The sequence below is a fragment of the Pelobates fuscus genome, chromosome 4, assembly GCF_036172605.1.
Source record: "Pelobates fuscus isolate aPelFus1 chromosome 4, aPelFus1.pri, whole genome shotgun sequence".
In the NCBI taxonomy this organism is placed as follows: Eukaryota; Metazoa; Chordata; class Amphibia; order Anura; family Pelobatidae; genus Pelobates; species Pelobates fuscus.
The window spans coordinates 175000295-175020312 of record NC_086320.1 but is presented as its reverse complement, the minus strand read 5'-3'; the positions used below and the strand labels follow the sequence as shown (position 1 = coordinate 175020312).

At 37.5% G+C, this 20018-nt stretch overlaps 1 protein-coding gene across 3 annotated transcripts in view; it reads left to right on the top strand.

The window, feature by feature from the left end:
• MYLK4 (myosin light chain kinase family member 4) overlaps positions 1-19668 on the top strand; it is a 143919-nt gene extending 124251 nt beyond the window's left edge. For all 3 annotated transcript variants that reach the window (XM_063451794.1, XM_063451795.1, XM_063451793.1), the window contains 7 exons: positions 5715-5856; positions 8318-8388; positions 10714-10842; positions 12389-12541; positions 12651-12729; positions 16591-16666; positions 18032-19668. In XM_063451794.1, coding sequence (XP_063307864.1) covers positions 5715-5856; positions 8318-8388; positions 10714-10842; positions 12389-12541; positions 12651-12729; positions 16591-16638 — 622 coding nt within the window. In that variant the 3' untranslated portion in view covers positions 16639-16666; positions 18032-19668. The remainder of the gene's footprint in view (positions 1-5714; positions 5857-8317; positions 8389-10713; positions 10843-12388; positions 12542-12650; positions 12730-16590; positions 16667-18031) is intronic.
• The last annotated feature ends 350 nt before the right edge of the window (positions 19669-20018 follow it).

The window sequence follows — 20018 nt, the reverse complement described above, 5'->3', positions numbered from 1 at the left end:
ACCCGGAGCTCCTAAGATGGCGGCTACATTTGCCTCAGTAAAACGGACTAAGCGACCACAACATAGTTTAGGCATAGACACAAACGCAGATACCGACAACAGGACGAAAAGCTCACCCACTGCAGCACGACGAGAGATCAGGAAGGAAACAGAGCTCCGCTACAGCCGCATCTTCAGAGAACTGTGGGAAAAGCTGGAGGCCCTTATTCAGGCACCCACATCCAGACGGAGCGCTAACACACAGCCGGGGCGCCCGAACACCGCAGGCACATGGCATGGCGGCCCAAAGGAGCCCCCTCCACCCAAGAATTTGCCCGCGCACATGGCGCCCACACACCGCAGCGACCAGGCGGCGAGGAACTGGGCGGCAGGGCGGGAGCAATCAAACGGTAACGACCGGCTATGGCTGACAAATGGAGCCAGACCACGGGTAACACAGCCACGCAGGAAAAGACACCGCAATCCCCCCCTGACCCGAATGACACATAGACACCCAAAAAGAGTTTGGCGCAGAAAGCGAGACGGGGGGCTTCGGAGATCCTCAGACCCTGCAGCTACCGGCCCCGACAAGATGGGCCTAGAGGGCCGACACGCCAAGAGTCTCACCCTGCCCCCGGTTAGTCGCAGCCCACCTCAACGACAAGGACCAGAGACACCAAGACGGCTACAACCGACCAACAACCCTACGCAAAGGAATATCACATGGGAGCCTAAACGGGACTGTGAAATACCACAGGCAGGCGTTGGTTAAACGGGACACTTACCACCAACGATGAGTTGATAGATATATTGCTCATGCTGACTCCACCAGTGGCTGTTGGTGACCAAACCTCTAAGTTTGATTCCACGTTTGTTTGTTTTTTTGTTTGTTTGTTTTTTCTTTTTGTTTTTCACATCATTGAGCCTTGTGCTGGCTGCGATGGTATTTACACTATGAGGACTCTACATATGTCGCCCTGCAAGGCTTTACAGTGCATATCCAATAATTGCATGCTTAAACCTGCCACTCTCCACAATCAGACAACCTAGCTTGCAAAAATAGTGACACCGCCATGGCTCACTTCAACTGTCTTCCCCACAACACACACCATAAAGTCATACACGATACCATACTACACCAGACTATAGGACATGTGTTGTAACCTTACCTTTATTACAAGATAGCAGAGCCGGACACTATCCCACAGCTTGTATCTAACCTGCATATCATGCTACTAGCCTGTAACACACATTTGCTATACACGTAGTCTGCAACGATCACCTGGCTTAACCCATAGATTCATAACGCGATACTCTACTATATTCCTTAAACATGTAAAACTTGTGTAACTGAAAACACGAACCAATGCTGGGAATAATATGAATAATAGTGTATTCCTGCAACAAAAACATGTAACAGCCTATTTTTCGCTGTAATGTTAAGCTAGATTGAATGTGTTTACTATTTAACCTATAGACAAAAGCCAGCAACAGTTCATTTTTTTTAATTTATTTTTTTATTTTTATTTTTCACTGTCACGGTAAAAACTCGTTTGAATAAGTTTAATATCTAACCTATAGAATCATAACGTTAACCCTTATTATATTCGATAAAAATGTGCAAGAAACTCATGCCACTATCTAATCTGTAAAGTTATACATATACGTACGCTGTTGTGGCGCGCTGACAAAGATTTTGTACTTACCTGCACAAAAAATAAAGAATTTAAAAAAAAAAAAAAAAAAAAAAGATCGTAACTAGTTCACTGCTTACATTTGAGATTTTTTGACTTTGCACTTTTTAGACATGTTTAGTATGTTTTACATCTAAAAACAAATGTGTGAAACCCAGGCTAAGGTAAATAATAGTCTGGCATGTCTAACTGGTACGTTTGAAGCCATGGATCACAGCTGTTAAAGATTCCAGAGTAAGCTAACTTGACACAGCAGTGGTCATCTAATAATACTTAATAAATCTAGTTATAGTGTGTAACGGATCGCCTGGCACCCCGACTGGGTACCTCCGTTGAAGGATGCTCCTAGCGTTTCCTGAGGACTCCACACACTCTGGCAGACACCACAATCACCGAACCGAAGAAGCATATAAATCCTCTCAAGCATATGAATGCTGTAGACAGTTGAATAGGAAACCAATATGAATAGGTTTACACTCCTAGCAGTCAAACTGGAACAGCATACAATAAATCCTCCCCCAAGAATGAGACGACACTTCACTTTGAGGGTTAAAACAGGAACTCTGGACTGGCACATCCAGCCTGGCTTTTATTTCCATCTTACACATATAAGACTGCCCACAGGGGAGGTGTAAAATATCCAATAGCATCACGGTTGCAACCCACACATCCCCTCCCCTTATTGTGACACATAATCCCATTATTCCAGACACAAATTCCCTGGGTTTCTGGATGTACCCCTAAACATAGGGATACCCCTTTAAAAATGGTTCCATGCATTTTGGCCCTGCGGTCGGTCACAGACAAGGGAATAAACATACAAATTGCCTGGGTTATGGAGCCTAAGGAGGATCCCCCTAGTTCGTGGGGTTCTTTCCACTGAACGGCCCGCCGTTTCCACACAAAATACTGGAAGTCTGGAGGTCTCAGCGGTGTTTGCCTAGTCGAGTGTCCGATTTTAGTTCCAGACACTCGACTGCAAAACACCGCTGTTCGGGAGTTTAAGATGGCCGCCGCCACGTGTTCGTTTCCCGAATGGCGGCAACCCAGAGGACAAAGACCACACTGCACTGATTGCCAATTACCCGTTTGCAAAATTTTTGCAAACGGTAATTGGAGGCACACTTATTCCTGGGTGGTCTGGTTGTTCGGTAGTTTCACTCAATATAATGAATGGAGTGATTCTACCGAACAATCAGACGAATGCTGCATACATATCCCAGGTTAACTGAACACATAAATACATACATAATATTAAAGGCAGTATTACTGTAATATGCTCCACAGTCTTAAAGGTACATTATCCCAAAAAGTCCCAATAGGTCCACGGATGGCCCTTAAAGGTCCAGTAGCAGTAATATAAAATATTACATGCCCAAATATAGTTCTTTAAAACGTACCAATTTTCCAGGGGCCATAGTCAGCAGGTAGGAGGCAGGAAGCCAGGCCCCTCCAATGTCCAGCGGCGAGGCGGGTTCCACCACATAGTGCATTAAGTAAAGTACACATTATGAATGACCCTAGTGCTAATTTGAAACATCTCCTCTTATGTAACATTCAGTGGACTAAATCTATGTAAAATATCCAGAAACAAAATGTACACCCAATACTGAAAATCCATTGAATATATTTAGAATAAGAATAGCCTGATCAGAATATGTACTTGGCCTGGGTTATTATTTTTTCATCAAGTCATGAATTGCTGATTGCTGACTGCTGTGTCTGTCCAATGTCTGTACTCATTCTGCTCAAAGACATGCGTCCATATGAGGATTTCATGAAGCTGTTTTGACAATTCACCCCACATGACACCCAAGTTTAAACCAGATATGGAATTCCCTCTTACTAAATCTGTTCCCAGGTCTCCTCCTCCACCTGGCAGAAGCAAGGGTGGATTGTTATTTTGGGATGTGAGGTCACCAACACCCATGTCAGCCAACCTGAGTGTAGAATATTTAAACAATTTCCAACTGTTTGTAGTCACATTATTGATGGAATATACTGTGGAGACCAGAAATTCAACCAAATCTCAGGTTGATGTTTGAGTAGGATTGCCTTTTAACCCCTTAAGGACCAAACATCTGGAATAAAAGGGAATCATGACATGTCACACATGTCATGTGTCCTTAAGGGGTTAAACACAAACACAAAAATAAAGCTCTGCGCTTACAGCAGCAGTATCTTAGTATCTAACTTCTCAAAATACATAGTAAAAACAAAGAGAAAGTTACCTGCGCTCTGGCATTAGGCCAGAGCTTTAGGCCAGATCGCAGGTAACATTTCTTTGTATTTACTAGGATTGACATTTGTCTCTCTACTATATGCTGCCTAAGATTACGACATTGAATAGGCCTTGCCCTTTACTGGTTAAAGAGGAGCTGTTACTTTACTTAACCCTGTAATAAACAAGTATGAATTTGTGAGATGGGAAAAATGCAATTAAATGTAGAAATCTACACCTCTTTATCCTGCAAATGAAGCCTCCATCTTAGCACCCTGTCAGTGCTTGTTATAAGCTCTGCCGTTTGCACCAGGCAGTCAGCATAGAGTAAGGAGACAGAGAAGAGAAATGAAGCAGTGTTTCTATATCTCCTCCTCATTTGCAATATTTGCTTGTCTCTGCCTTGGTTATGACGTAATTTGCTAAATCTTTAACATTAAAAGAAAATAATGCATTTCATAAAAAGGTTTAACACGAGTTATAGGTCTTTTTCAAAGTTTTATTTAGTGGTGTAAATTTCAAAGTAGTGAGAGCTCCCCTTTAAATGAGGTTTTAAAACATTATGTTTCATAAACAGTCACCCTGCTTCAGTGCCTCAAAAAGAGAGTCAGAGGGGTGAATACAATAAAGTGTCTACTCAAGGCATGACATCCATAAAAGCTGTGGGGTGACTTTGACTTGCATTCTGTTTGCAAAAAATAAATAAAGTTGTAACCTATATGCCTTAAAGGTGTAGATGTCATTCCTTCTTACTAGGGGCATCAGACTGACCAATATGCTATCTGAAACACTGAAAGTGAGTGCTGCCTGCATACAGGCATTTAAATGGGGTTTTAAATCACAAGCCAGGGTAAGCAGGGTTAAATCCCTGCTCACGCCAGGGAGTCCCAGGCATCGACCATTTTATTGGCCCAGACTAACTAATGAGTTGTATGCAGCGTTGAATCTTTAAAATTAACTTGTCCCTTTTTGTCTATTTGAACAGTCAGGAGGTATAAATATATTTTCTGTGTTTTTTTTTACAATAAACATCTCTAATAGTGTTATTCTATGTATCTCTGATCTGCTTGCATGTGTGCCTTACTATGCAACCTCTATGAAATTGGTGAAAGTCCTGCACAGTTTATCCAAGCAATAATATTTCCATACACTTGGTGGTGATTTAACCCTTTTTGTGCACTATTCAGTTCAAAACCGTTTTATATCCTGGCTAATTTTTTGTTAGCCACAGGTCCCATGTAATACTGAGAGAGAGAAAGAATGCCTCATGTTGCATAGTTTGTCGTAGTACCCCCCAAAACCAAAAGATATGCATTTCTATTAAATAGATCCCAAGATTTCTGGCCTATATCATCTGACACACTGGTTTAGAAGCATTTTTTTACCCTTACAGTATTCCCCCAAATAACACTTGCACTATTAAGTCATACAGTTCTATCAACCTCTTCCCCATCATCTTCGTCTGACATTTAAAATTTTAAACTTGAAAAAGATAAAATATTTATCATGCCATGCATTATGTCAATTAAACAATACAAACATATCAGATCATAAACAGAGACCACCAGATGTTGATGCAATTTGAAATATTTGGTTTTATTGCAATTAAAATCACTATTTTGCTTTCAGCTTCAAAAGTTAATAATATTTAAAATAAAATAAATAAAAATACAACCAGTTTAGATAACAGTGTCAGATTTGTTACTGCTGCCAAATGGATTAAAAAAATACATTTATAAATTATATTACATTTAATACTTTCTAGCTACATTACTTATTATTAAAATTAATACCGTATAATTATTTTTTTCTTTCAATAGTGTGGAGGGAGGTGAATTGTTTGACAGAATAATTGATGAAAGTTGCAACCTGTCTGAAGTGGATACAGTCTTATTCATAAAGCAGATCTGTGAAGGGATTCAATATATGCACCAGATGTACATTATACATTTAGATCTTAAGGTAAGTTGGCATAAGTATGCTACTAAGCAAATAAAACATGTATTTTACTTGCACAGCCAACACCAGCATTAAGAGTGGTAGTGTACACGGGATACTAACTTTAAAAGCTATGGCAGAGATGTGACATGAGGGTTTATTCACTAAAAAGTAGGATTTGCTAAATTGAAAACGGACTTGAAAGCTATAATAACAACATTGTGATTATGAATAGGAACATAGAATGTGTAATATTCTACAATAGGTGAGCTGGAGAATTTGTTCACATTTGCCACTTTGGTTTAAAATATACAATTTACTTATCTGTTCACTAGAATTCACTGTTTAATGATTGTTATTGTATTTTTTTTTAAACATGCACCAATATTTGGATGTTTGTAGCAGCACCAGATTTAAATCTTTTAAGCGCCACTTTTTCCTTCAGTTTGTTACCTTTTCAATATGCACCAGTACTTACCTCCACTGCGTTCAGAAAGTAAAACATTCAATTAAATGAACATTACTTTGTGTATTCAGTGACACTTGTGGGTCCTAGCGGGAGTTTTAAACACAGATGTATAATCTTTACCATGGTTAAAACCAATGGCAGGGGGGAAATCAAGTTTTCAATAAAATCTGAAACTTTAAACATTGCAAAAATTTTACTGTTTTTGTAAACAACAAAACATTGTTTATGATGCAGGAAATTAGAAATTCAATATGACCTTAGCATTTTTATTATTATTATTATTATTATTATTATACCTTATTGGTCATGCTCTAGCACATTCCATGGCACTTTTTGTGGATTCAACTTGCACAAGTAAAAAGACAAAAGAACAACAAGACAATACAAAATTTGACAAACAAACACAGGAGAAGTTGAGGGCCCTATTACCATGAAAACTTACAATCTAGTTGGATAGAAGGGGTGAGACAAAGTAGGTGGGGACTGCAAGGGTAAGAATTATGTTAACATTGAGTGAAATTATGGCACTTATTGGGTAGGTGGAATGCGTTAGTTACTGAGTTGAGTGCTATGCTTCCCTGAACAAGAATGTCTTTAGGGGAAAGGCAAACTGGGGGAAAATCTGACAGCATAGGGTGTTACGTTTCAGAGGATTGGTACCACACCGTCCTGCAGTCTGGCATGGTAAAATGAAAGGAGCAGGTTATAGTTAGGTCTTAGGGTGGTTGCTGGAGTATATTTGTTGATTAGTGAGGACAGGTAGTGGGGAGCAGCATTAGTAAGTTCTTTGTAGATCAGATTTTTCCAATTACATTTTCTTTGTTTAAAGTGTTCACACTGACTGTACTTCCCTCGGTCTCTTCTTATATTTTATGTCCATGTGGCTCCATAGTCAGGGCCGGTGCTTGGATTTTTAGGTACATAGGCGAAGATGCATTTTTCCGCCCCACCAAAAAAAACATCTTCACCTATGTGCCTCTTAACAAGCCCCTTTCCCCTCCCCGACCATTAGTGGTCCCTTCCCTGTCCCTTAGTGTTTTTCTCCCCTCCCCCCTCTTTTCCCTGTCTCTTGGTGTTTCTCTCCCATTCCCTCCCTGTCCCTTGGTGCACCCCACATTCCTTTAGTGGTTACACTCCCCTTCCTGGTGTACCTCCTACCTCTATTGTTGCATTGCATAGCGGAGCAGATCCCCTAAAGGAGCTTCAGTTTTCTGTACCGGCCGAACTGACAGGGAGTGCTCTCTCTGTGAGCACCTCCTGTCAGTCTGGCCAGGTACAGGAAACAGAAGCTCCTGTACCGCGCTCCGCTCCGCTACACTCTGTACACATTGACAGTCACACACTCAATGACAAACACACAGACGTCACTGACAGACACAGACTCATTGACACTCATTGACAGACACACGGATAGTCACACACATACTCAATGACAAACATACTCTCACTGATTTGACAGACACACACTCATACACTGACAAACACACTCATCATACACCGACAGACACACTCATACACTCACATGCACACACGCCATCACTCACAGACGCACACACTCTGTCACTCACAGACGCATACGCTGTCACTCACAGACGCACACGCTGTCACTCACAGACGCACACGCTGTCACTCACAGACGCACACGCTGTCACTCACAGACGCACACGCTGTCACTCACAGACACACACATCACATACATTCACTAATTATTTTAATAAATACACATTTTCCACCCAGCCTCCCTACCTGGAGAGCTGGTGTGGATAATGCATCCTTCCCTGGGGTCCTGCTGGGCGGCGTGCGGCTGTGCTGAGATCAGACGCGGCGAGGGAGCTCTAATCTCACCGCTCTGCTCCCTCGCGCACTGTCTGCTGATACCGCGGGAGCTGTATACTTGCTGTATAAGCAAAGGCATAAATAGTACAATGAATTGCCAGACATTGGAATGTGAGATCTTGGTATGTTAACATGTGCATATTTCATACATATTAATTCATTTATTTGTTTTCTTTATAGCCAGAAAATATTATGTGCGTGAATCGGGCAGATTATCAGATCAAAATTATTGATTTTGGACTAGCTAGAAGGTACGTCTTGTATGCAGCGAACACTCTGTACTTCTTTTATTTCTCATAAATACCATGCAGATAATCATCAAACTTAGCCATGGAAAGCACTAAACCTGGAAAACACAAAAACAAGAAAGGGTGTAGAATTCATGATACAGTGTGTAATAAATGTAATTATATGAAAGTAATGTCAACTACAGCATCAAAAATACATTTTGAAGTACTGTTACACCAAGTGGCATGTACCACTTTCCAAAAGAGAAATTCACATCAAAGGGATTCATAGAAACATAGAATGTGACGGCAGATAAGAACCATTCGGCCCATCTAGTCTGCCCAGTATTTCAAAATACTCATTAGTCTATTATATCTAGGATGGCCTTATGCCTATCCCATGCATGCTTAATTCATGAGGCTTGATCTTTTATTAAAACCAATAGTATAAGGATCAACTTAGGATGAATTAAAGCTAGTTAAATAAAGCATCCTTTAATATGTCCAGAAGTTTATCATTTGTTAGCATTCTATAAATAATTGGCAATTTAACAATTACAAAGGAGGGGGTACTTAGTCATCTAACCTTTGGAATAGTATCAAAGGATGCATTTTTTTATGAATTTATTTATTTGTTTATTTTTTATGTACTTCATGAATGTACAGTTGGGGCTATACCCATCTAATTGATTGGGGGATACACCCATCTAATGGATTGACTTTCTGACTATTTTCATCCAATTATAATTTTTTGAATAGCGTCAACATATTCTGCAGTGCTATACAATAGGGAAAAAAGGAAAACAATTAATATTAACAAAACCTGTCTGACATCCAAAAACAGTAGGTGAAGAGGCCCTAAGTTTACAATATAAAAGGATTAGGGACAGATACATAAAAAGAGGGAAGGGGATAAAGTGTTCTGTGATCTGGATGTACCTAGGGGATGGGGAGCGTCTTTGGGAGGAGAGGGAGTAGAATAGATGGGAGATTGCCGAGTGAGGTTATAAGGGGTGAGGTGTTAAGGGGAGAGCTGATAGGCTTCTGTAAATAAGTGTGCTTTTAGGGATTTTTTGAAGAGACAGGGAGAGTCGAATGAGGCAAGGGAGGGCATTCCATGAGGAAGGGGCAGCCCTGGAGAAGACCTGCAGGTGAGAGTCTGGGGTGCAGGTTCAAGAATGGCAGAGTAACGGATCATTGGCGGATTGAAGAATCCAGGTTGGAGCATATCTGCTAATGAGTGAGGAGATGTAGGCAGGGGCACAGTTATGAAGAGATTTGTAGATTAGCACAAGAACTTTAAACCAAACCCTTGCTAAAGCGGAAAGTCAACGTATAGAGGGGTGAGGTTTGACAGCTGTAGGACGTACAATTGTTGAGTATGGCAGAAGCATGTGAAGGGGCAATCTGTGTGCTTTTCAGCCCAATAAGGAGAGGGCTACATTAATCAAGGCTGGAAACAATTAGACAATTTCTTCACACTATACTGGTAGAATCCTGGCCAAGTGGTTCTGGAAGTCTAATATTAAAAGAAAACTCAGACTTTAACGTGATACAGCTGTAGCAGGAGTGGGTCTAGAGCAGTAGTAGGCATCCTCCTGCACTCCAGATTTTGTGGACTATGCCTTCCCTGATGTTTTGCCAGCATTATGGCTGTAAGAGCATTATGGCAGATGTAGTCCACAGCATCTGATGTGCTGAAGTTTGCCTACACCTGGTCTAGAGGTTAAGGGACATGTAACGCATTGGGCTTATGAAATAAATTATGAATTGCCAAGTTACACCTGGTCTAGAGGTTAAGGGACATGTAACGCACTTGGTCTCTTCAATAAATGACGAATTGCCAACTTAGCCACATAAAATGTATGTCATAAAATCTAAGTCAGCTATTTTTTTATGAACTTTGGGATTTTACTTATCATCTTAACTTTAAACAATGTTTAGTGATAAAACCCCCAACAAATGATGTCAAGACTGGCAATTTGGGTCATAATTGCAGGTTTATGTTCACAATTATATTTGAAAAAGCAAAACTGGCAGATCCAGATTTTTATATTAAAATGCAATTACTGTCAAACAGTTTACAAAATCTGCTGCATTTTGATTTATGTGGATTCAACTTTTGGCATTTCTCTTGTAATGTTGTGTGCCAGCTTATTCCGTTGCTGATTATTACTCATTGCGTGTTGGAGAATTGTTTATGTTCTCTGTCATTCAGATGTGTGAAGGCGCACTGGAAGAAATGATTCTGCATTTCATTATTAGATTGGGAAAATTGTCTGTTCCGTTTGGAGAAAGTCTGTTTTTGTTTTTCTTTTTATTGATGTTTTGTCTCTCTTTTTGTTTTAGGTATAAGCCAAGGGAAAAGTTGAAAGTACACTTTGGTACTCCAGAATTTCTTGCCCCTGAAGTTGTGAACTATGATTTTGTCTCTTTTCCCACAGACATGTGGAGTGTGGGAGTAATTGCCTACATGCTGTGAGTTGGCTATAAAACTATTTGCTATTTTTTGCACACCATTTTTTGGTTTCCTGATGAAAATAGTGTTTAGTCACTTTTACTGAACAGACAAACAAAAATAGCCTGTATTCATACAGCAGTATTTAGTAAGGTTTTCTAAAAAAAAATGTTTTATTTAAAACTGCACCTATGTTATACAGCAATAAACATTTTGTAATTTTAACAAAGAACAAGGTCTCTGAGCCTGAATGAAGGGAAGTAAAACATCAAAGGGTGTTATATATGTAAGATTGTCAAATTGCAGGGTTATTTACTAAAGTTTGATTTGTTGGTAGTGTGTGGATTACAAACTATAGGCAAAAACACATCTAACTTAAAAAAATGTTTCTAGTGGAGTTATGTTGTCTTAACATTTTAAATTTACTTTGCATTCCTGACAATCCACACTTTAAATCATAGTATTTCCTGTGTTAATTACTTACTGTTTTTGCATTTAGAGCAATTAATTAATATAGCTTTTCCAAATTATATTTAACTACATTATATTCATCAATAATTTCTCATTTTAAACATGAATAGTCTTATGTAACCCCTAAATACCAGATACCCTTAACATTTAAAAAAAAAAAAAAAAAAAAAACAGTACATAGAAAAGAAAATGGATATTTTGAGTGCACATCCATAGAAGTACATAACCAATTAAAATGCATGTTGATAAATTAAAAAATAATGAAATATAGTAATATTATTTCTCAAAGTATTTCTTACAGTATCTAACACTGGAATGATACTATGTGAACACATACATTGACACAGCTGAAAATGTTAGAGTTGTATATTTAAAAGATGTACAAAACAGTTTAATTATTAGTATTTGTTAATAGGATTTGAATGGAGATACAGGCAGGCAGCTGATTTCAGATACTACAAACTGGTGGATGTGATGCTTGATGAAAAGTTACTCCATAGTTACAGAGTTTTGGATGAGACAGACACTTAGCACTAAACTGAAAAAGGGAGATGTGGAGAAAAGAAAGCAGATTTAAAATAACTTTTATTATGATAATTAAAATATAGCATATATTCATCATCTAATCACCCATTTGTGAAAATATATGGGTAAAAAAACGGCTCAATTTACTATCAACAACTATTAAAGGTGAGTTAGCTATATGAAAAAGTACAATAAATGTAGAGAAAATATACTGATTAATAAAGTAAGTATAGCAATCCCTCTGAATCCCTTCTTGTGTAAACTCCAGAGCCGCCGCTAGGGGTCTCCATTGTGCTGGTATTTTAACTTGTATTCCTATCGTGTAATGGCCTAGGGCTTGTAATGTAACAATAGTATCATAGTGTAGTGCAAAAACTTACTCCAAAGGCCACATTTGAAGAAACAGTGTTTCAATAAGAGTCAAGAGTAAAAAAAAAATCAAGTACCCGCGCACTCAACACGCGTTTCATCCGCTACGCCGGGATCGTCAGGAAGGACATATATGACTGTTTCAAATTTTCTGCTAAAAAATAACCACTTTTTTTTTTTTTTTTTTTTTTACAATTTCAGCCTTAGTGGGCTCTCACCATTTCTGGGTGAAGATGACAATGAAACTCTCAACAACATAGTGGCGTGCGAATATGATTTTGAAGAAGAAGAATTTCAAAAGATTTCTGAAGCAGCCAAAGATTTCATTATTAAGTTGCTAGTAAAGGAGAAGTGGTAAGGAAAGCGTGTTTTTACCTTATGTTGGAGATATATGTCTATAATCATCTATTCTTCTTGTCATGACCCCTACATGTTTTCTCTTATGTTTTTGGTTCTTCTCTAGTTGGAGAATGAGTGCAACTGAATCCTTAAAACATCCGTGGCTCTCAGATTCCGAACTGCACTTTAGAATCAGCCAGCAGGTGTGCTCCTTGCCCAGTCTTGTGTTCTGAGTTTGATATTGAATTTGGTGTTAAACTGCCATTGGCACTGGTCATCTAATACTAATTTAAAGTTATGCTAATTTAACAAGTATTGCTTACGTTTTGTGTGTTAGTTATATTCACACAATGCATGAAAACATGAGTAAACCGCTATGCAGCAGAAGTATTTGTGCTTTATGTTATACATAGATGTGATCATACCGTTGGTTTGCAGTTGCAGAGTTAATTACTAAATTGTAAAATATAACTGAACGGAATACACACACTTCTCACTTTAGTGAATAATCCCAGAGGTGCTTTTTTGACTGCTAAACAGTGGCTCCCTGATTAACACATATAGGCCACTGCCTTGGGATGTTTAAGAAACCGTGAGTACATATATAAGTAAAATACTTCCTGTCTACCTGCCTTCATATTGTGCATTCATTTGGTCGTGCCAGAGCCCTCCAGTTGTCTTTTTTCCCACTGTTGTGCTGCAGCTATGTAGAAGCACTGTCTGATTTAACACAAGTGTTAGACCTTCTCTCAAATGTGAGAACTGTTGGAGAATATTTAAATTAAATTACTCAACTATACAAACAAAAAACAGATATACACAGACTTATGTAAAAGCACATAACATGCATTATGTGTTTTTACATAAGTCTCCCTATATTTTTCTCTTTTTACCTTAATTTTTGTAATTATCTATTTTGTGTTTGTATTTCATTTAAGGGGTTGCTAACTTGCACCCAATGAACAACATATGAAGGACTAGTAGCCCCAATGTAATGGGTTTAGGATTAACTCTGCAATAATAAACTGGGGTAGTGCTATTTCATTGAAGTTCTATGGCAACTGATAAATTGTAGATTACTGAACCCTTCAATGCATTGAAACAAATGGCAATATAACTATGCCAGATATTACCAGCAGGTGGCAGTATCAGACTATGATTATGGATGAAATGCACTTGCAACCAAGCATTACAAGATCAATAGGAATGAAAAGATTAGATAGATGACAGTTATTCACTAAAGTATGAATTAAAGGAACACTATAGTCACCTAAATTACTTTAGCTAAATAAAGCAGTTTTAGTGTATAGATCATTCCCCTGCAATTTCACTGCTCAATTCACTGTCATTTAGGAGTTAAATCACTTTGTTTCTGTTTATGCAGCCCTAGCCACACCTCCCCTGGCTATGATTGACAGAGCCTGCATGAAAAAAAAACTGGTTTCACTTTCAAACAGATGTAATTTACCTTAAATAATTTTATCTCAATCTCTAAATTGAACTTTAATCACATACAGGAGGCTCTTGCAGGGTCTAGCAAGCTATTAACATAGCACGGGATAAGAAAATCTTAATTAAACACAACTTGCAATAAAGAAAGCCTAAATAGGGCTCTCTTTACAGGAAGTATTTATGGAAGGCTGTGCAAGTCACATGCAGGGAGGTGTGACTAGGGTTCATAAACAAAGGGATTTAACTCCTAAATGGCAGAGGATTGAGCAGTGAGGCTGCAGGGCATGAGCTATACACCAACACTGCTTCATTAAGCTAAAGCTGTTCAGGTGACTATAGTGTCCCTTTAAACTTCTGATCTCAATAGCTGCCTTGGATTTCAGCTTTATCTAAATCAACTCATTTCGAATGCCTTGCAATCACACTGGAAATTTCTCTTTTTCTATACTGGTTAGTGACCTATGACTTGGAACCACTATTTTTCTAACCTAGTGAGCATAAAATAAGTTTTTTGCCCTATCCATCTGTTGTGTGGGAGACAGAATAAAACAGTGAGAGTCACAAAAAAAAGGAGCCCTCTCATAGAATGTTGTCCTTTTTCCTGATCTATGTGCTGTTCGGGGTAGGGCTAAACCATTGGTATATGCTGCCATGGTTAGCTAAGAAACAAATTTATCACATAATTTATTTTAAATATTCTCCTCTCACATGTAAGAGCGAAGGGAAAGGGAGGATCGGAGGTAGATAATAACTTATACCTCAAAACCCTGACCTTTTAAAGTACTGCAGCAACCCATAAACAAACAATTGAAACATAACCTTTATTGAATAAATATAAAACCAAAAGTATCAGGTAATATTAAGTGTAATGGTAATATAGCCTTATACAGGCTGTGAAAATATAACAACTTCTCTAAATGTAGGAAAGAGGAAGGGAAATTAAACAATAAGTAACGAAAAATAATAACCAAAATAGTTTAAACAAAAATATGAAAATCTAATATAGCTGAAAGAAAGGGGGAGGGAAGATGTACTGACTACAACCTTAGCGGTCAGAGAGACAAAGAACTACAGGGAAAAGGGGAGGGGAGACATGCATTTCGCTAAGTAGTAGTAGTAGCTTTTCTCCCCTGGAAGAGCTACTACTTAGCGAAACGCGCGTAGGAACTGTTGCAGCTTAATGTAATTTTTAGATAGCCACCACGCTGTGATTTTAATATGAATCTATTCATCTATTTCATTATTTAATTAATGGTTAGCTGTTGGTGTGCGGGGAAGGTGTCCTTTTCTTTTTACAAATTTGGGGATTTTGGGAGGATATGAGAATTTAGATTATTTTTTAAGGGGTGCCCATGAAGGCACTTTTAGGTGATAGGAAAAACCTATATTTAACAAAATATCTCTATCTCTTTCATTGTTCATTACTCTCCCCTCCCTATTCCCTGAAGTTATTTGTCTCTCTGACCGCTATTGTTGTAGTCAGTACACCTTCCCTCCCCCATTTCTTTCAGCCAAATTAGATTTTCATATTTTGTTTCAAATATTTTGGTTATTATTTTTTGTTACTTATTGTTTAATTTCCCTTCCTCTTTCCTACATTTAGAGAAGTTGTTATATTTTCACAGCCTGTATAAGGCTATATTACCGTTACACTTAATATTACCTGATACTTTTGGTTTTATATTCATTCAATAAAGGTTATGTTTTAATTATTTGTTTATGGGTTGCTGTTGTACTTTGAAAGGTCAGGGTTATGAGGTATGAGTTATTATCTACCTCTGATCCTCCCTTTCCCTTCGTTCTTACATATTTCAATTAGGGGTTACCCCCCACACCAAACTAGTAACCTGACACACTCTCCCTGCTTACATAAACTAAATATTATTCTCCTCTCACATGATATAATATTGACATGATGTGTATGTTTGAATTAATTTTGCCTAATCCTAAACCATTCTTAGACACAAATGAAATATAATAATATTGAAAGGTACTGCCTTCTACTATGAAAACATTTTAATGTTGCAGGAAGGTATTTTCGTTAATCACTACTGAAAGCTGCAACATATAAATGCTAAATACTATAGGATTTCACGTTTGACCAAAACAGATACATTATTAAAATTCTACAGATGATCAGTCCAGTCATAAATTCTGCAATTCGCTTGTCAGTACACCATAGTTTGCCGATTAGTAAATACACTTCCAGATTTATTTTCTTAACTTGACAATCTTATGAGAAATGGTCTCAAAATTTGACAAGAGTGAAAAACAATGTAAATAATGCCAATTGACTTTAAAAATTACAATAGCCAATGGAGTTGAAGTATCGAAAGTTTAAACCAGAGCTCAAAATTTGCACCCATTCATTAGCCATGGGCAAGTCAAAATCCATGGATCCGTCAGGCATCCATTGGTGAGTGACTTTTAGTCGAGGCTAGCAGCATAGAGATTGAAGCTTTGGTACATACCGTATTGTCTTAATAAACATTCACCAACGTGAGCATGTACACTGTGATTTGAGTTATGTACCCTGTAGTGTGATTCACTTTACATGTGCTTTGCTCATAACGCCATAATAAAATAACCCCATTAATTTGTTTCCATTTTAGAGAACACATAAGAGCTGTTCTGTGTCTGAAGCACCTGTTGAGCAATGACATATTGCAGAGAAGTAACAAGCTGAAGGTTTGTGGAAATTTGAATGGTAAAATGTCCTGTATGATGCACAGTCTTTATGTTACACATATTCAACCTCCCCTCTTTGGTCTCATTATTCTCTTTAACTGTTGACTTTTATTATCAGGTCTAATTCTGCCTTTTTTGGTGGGGGTTAATATTTTGGTATATGTTTTAACACATACAAGGGCAGTAGGATTCTGTTTGGGGTTCTGTATGTAGCATCTATTCAGCTTTCTTATATCTCTTTATGTGTATTCCAATAAAAATACTACTTACTGATATATCTGTTATTTTCCCACAAGAGCGAGATTTAAAGGGAATGCTTTTTACTGGTATTTTTGCAACTGCTTTGTTTAAAAACAATATGCTAATTAAATTCATATCAGATACATCACAGTTCTGGAATGCATTCTTACATTATATGCAATTTCCGATGGTTTCTATTTTTGTGTATATGCATGTATAGACACAGGTCGTACTTACTGGTCCAGTATACATATTTAATCACTGTTGGATTGGGATGAATGAATGTGCCAAGCAATCTTGTTGAGTTTTAGTTTTGCCGGGGTTTAAATGCCTAGAGTGATGTATAAGTCTTCTAAGAAATAGACAATAATTACACCTACTAAAATACTGTACTCTGTCACAGTGTGAAGCACAACAGTTTTTAATATTAAAATATATTTATAGCAGTCACTTAAGGCCCCACACCCAGATACATGTATTAAGTCACAGTCAACCCTAGAATTTATTTGATATCTAACTAGAACATGTGTAGTTTCTTTGCCTGTAGCTGGTATGTTTTGGAACCTAGTGCTGGTGCCTTCAGTTTAATGTATTTGTTAGATGTGTGTGTGTGTCTATATTTTAGATTGTGGTTTAAATGTATCCAAAAACAGGATTAGCTGTTTGCTGTGATGTCAAAGAGAAATACAATTATTTTTAGTACATACATCACATTGTATAGCTTTTACACCTACTACCCTCTGTTATTTGCAAGAAATCCATATTTTAATTAACACCATGTCCAATCCACTGAACTTTGAAACTATTCCTTTATTGTATTTATTTTTAAATTGATATTTAGAATGTGAATTTCATGTTTTGGATGTTCAGATTATATTAAACAGTGAATGTGATTTACGAGATATCTAACTGTGGATTAGAAAAACATTAAATCATACAATGAACATTTAAATACGTATCAGCACTGCAGACAATGGCCTTTTATAATCCCCACTCATGTTCCCAAACAAGTAATACAATCAACGGTTTTTGAAGGGTAGAGTAGCCTGAAGTAATAAAAATAACGAAAGGGGAGAAAAAGATTATGAACTGCTGAACCAACTAATGCTCTGTTTTGTTTTTCAGAAACACTGCTGTGTGGTTTCTGCTGTGAACAGTCAAAAAAAAAAAGATCAGTTCTGACCTTCCTTGAAATTTCTTGAGCATTTATCATCTGGACCACCGCCACTTTAACGATAGGATGGGTTCTGGGACATTTCCTGAGCTGAATTCGGTTTTCTTTTTCACATGTTAGGAGTAAGCCACCCCCTGATTCCATTACCAGAGTCTTACTAGTTTTTTATGAGTAGTCTGAAAACATCACAGCAATGTTTTCCCTGTATGTGTTAAATCACCAAGAATCCAGTAATATCAGAAAGCCAGTTAAAACTAGTTTACAATTATTGTACAGTTCTGCTTTGTCAAGTCTTGTATCATTTATAAGTGCAATACTTACCAGGTTTCTAACTGCAAATTCACTCACAATTTCAGAAAATCAAATTTTAATCAATACAGTTTTACTCCATATTTATAACCTCTCATGGCATTTTATCAGTTATCAAACGTCTGAAAGGTTTGATGACAATATAGACAGTAACTGTCTAGCTTGTCTCCATGAACCCCAGTGTAGAGGATTGGTATTTCCGTTTGCTGTATACTTAGAGTACACTGTGTAATGACATTTTGCCTGCGTGAAATGAAAAACTGTAAGTTCGTGTGCAGTGGGCTTACCAACCTTTCTGAATGGGTTAAATCAAATGACAGAATATTAAAATATTAGTATGTTGCTACAGAAAGCTACCGTAAACTCAAAAATATGTGAAGGTACCTCGTAACCTGAATTAATTATACTTTGTTTTTGTTTTTTTATGAAGGGTTACTTACTATTTCCACAATATGGAGACACTTTGTGGTTTTTCACTATACCAGGGATAGGCGAGCTAGATCTCCCATGATGCTTTGCCAGCCTTTTAGCTTTAAGAGCATTATGGGTGATGTAGTCTACAACATTTAACGTTCCAAAGGTTGCCACCACTGCAATAAACCATGAATTATAGACAACTGTAATAAGGAAATGTAAGCTTTAAGATAAGCTAACAAAACTGGAAAAATTGCTGGAGATAGATAATCTTTCCGGTTTGGCAATTTTTGTATAAAACGCCCTTTTCTATTTTGCACAGTTTGGTGTACTGGATGTTGATGCTATTATACAAAAGCCCTTCAGGTGTTTTCCATTTTAATAATGGAAACATGGCATATTATGTTAGAAAACATATGGTGAACCAAACAGTATTTTCATGGCATCCTTTGCATTGGTAATTGATAACTGTTGATCCATCAAAATATATGGCAATAAAACAGAACATAGTCAACACATCGAACTGAATTTCAGTGGTGCAGATATTTAGAACAATTATTTGTAATTGTAATGAAAAATAACAGAAAATGAGTGGCACAGAACAAAAAGTTCACAATAGAATAGTTACAGAATTCTATTTTATCCCACAGATATATCATTCTATTGCATCCTATTGATACATCCTTACAGCCTGTTAGGTCAGATGTGATAGTGTTCATGATCTATGCCTGGGATTTAACCACCTACATGGAAAATGTATATGTATAAAAATGTAACTCGGTCATCTGAAATAGAGAATTATTTACATTACAGTGTGTTCTGATGACTTGACAAATTAGTTGCAAAATGTCGGGAGAGTAGCCAGAAAACTATTTAAATAAATGATAAACCATTGTTTAGTGGATAAACTCTATAAAGTAAAAAAAAATATTAAACCTGGGGTTCCCAACCCAGTTTTCAAGTACCCACTAACAGTTCTGGATTTAGGGATTACACTGTTTTGTATAAAGGTTTTTTTTTTTTTTTTTTTTTTAAATAACACCTTAGAAACAACTGGGTAATCCATAAATCCTGTACTGTTAGGGGTACTTGAGGACTGGGTTGGAAACCAGTGCCTTAAAGGAAACCTATAGTTTTGAAAATAATATATTTTCTTTCAGTACAATTCGTTCCATTTTATTACTGTTACTTCTGTCCATCCCACTCCCTTCGATG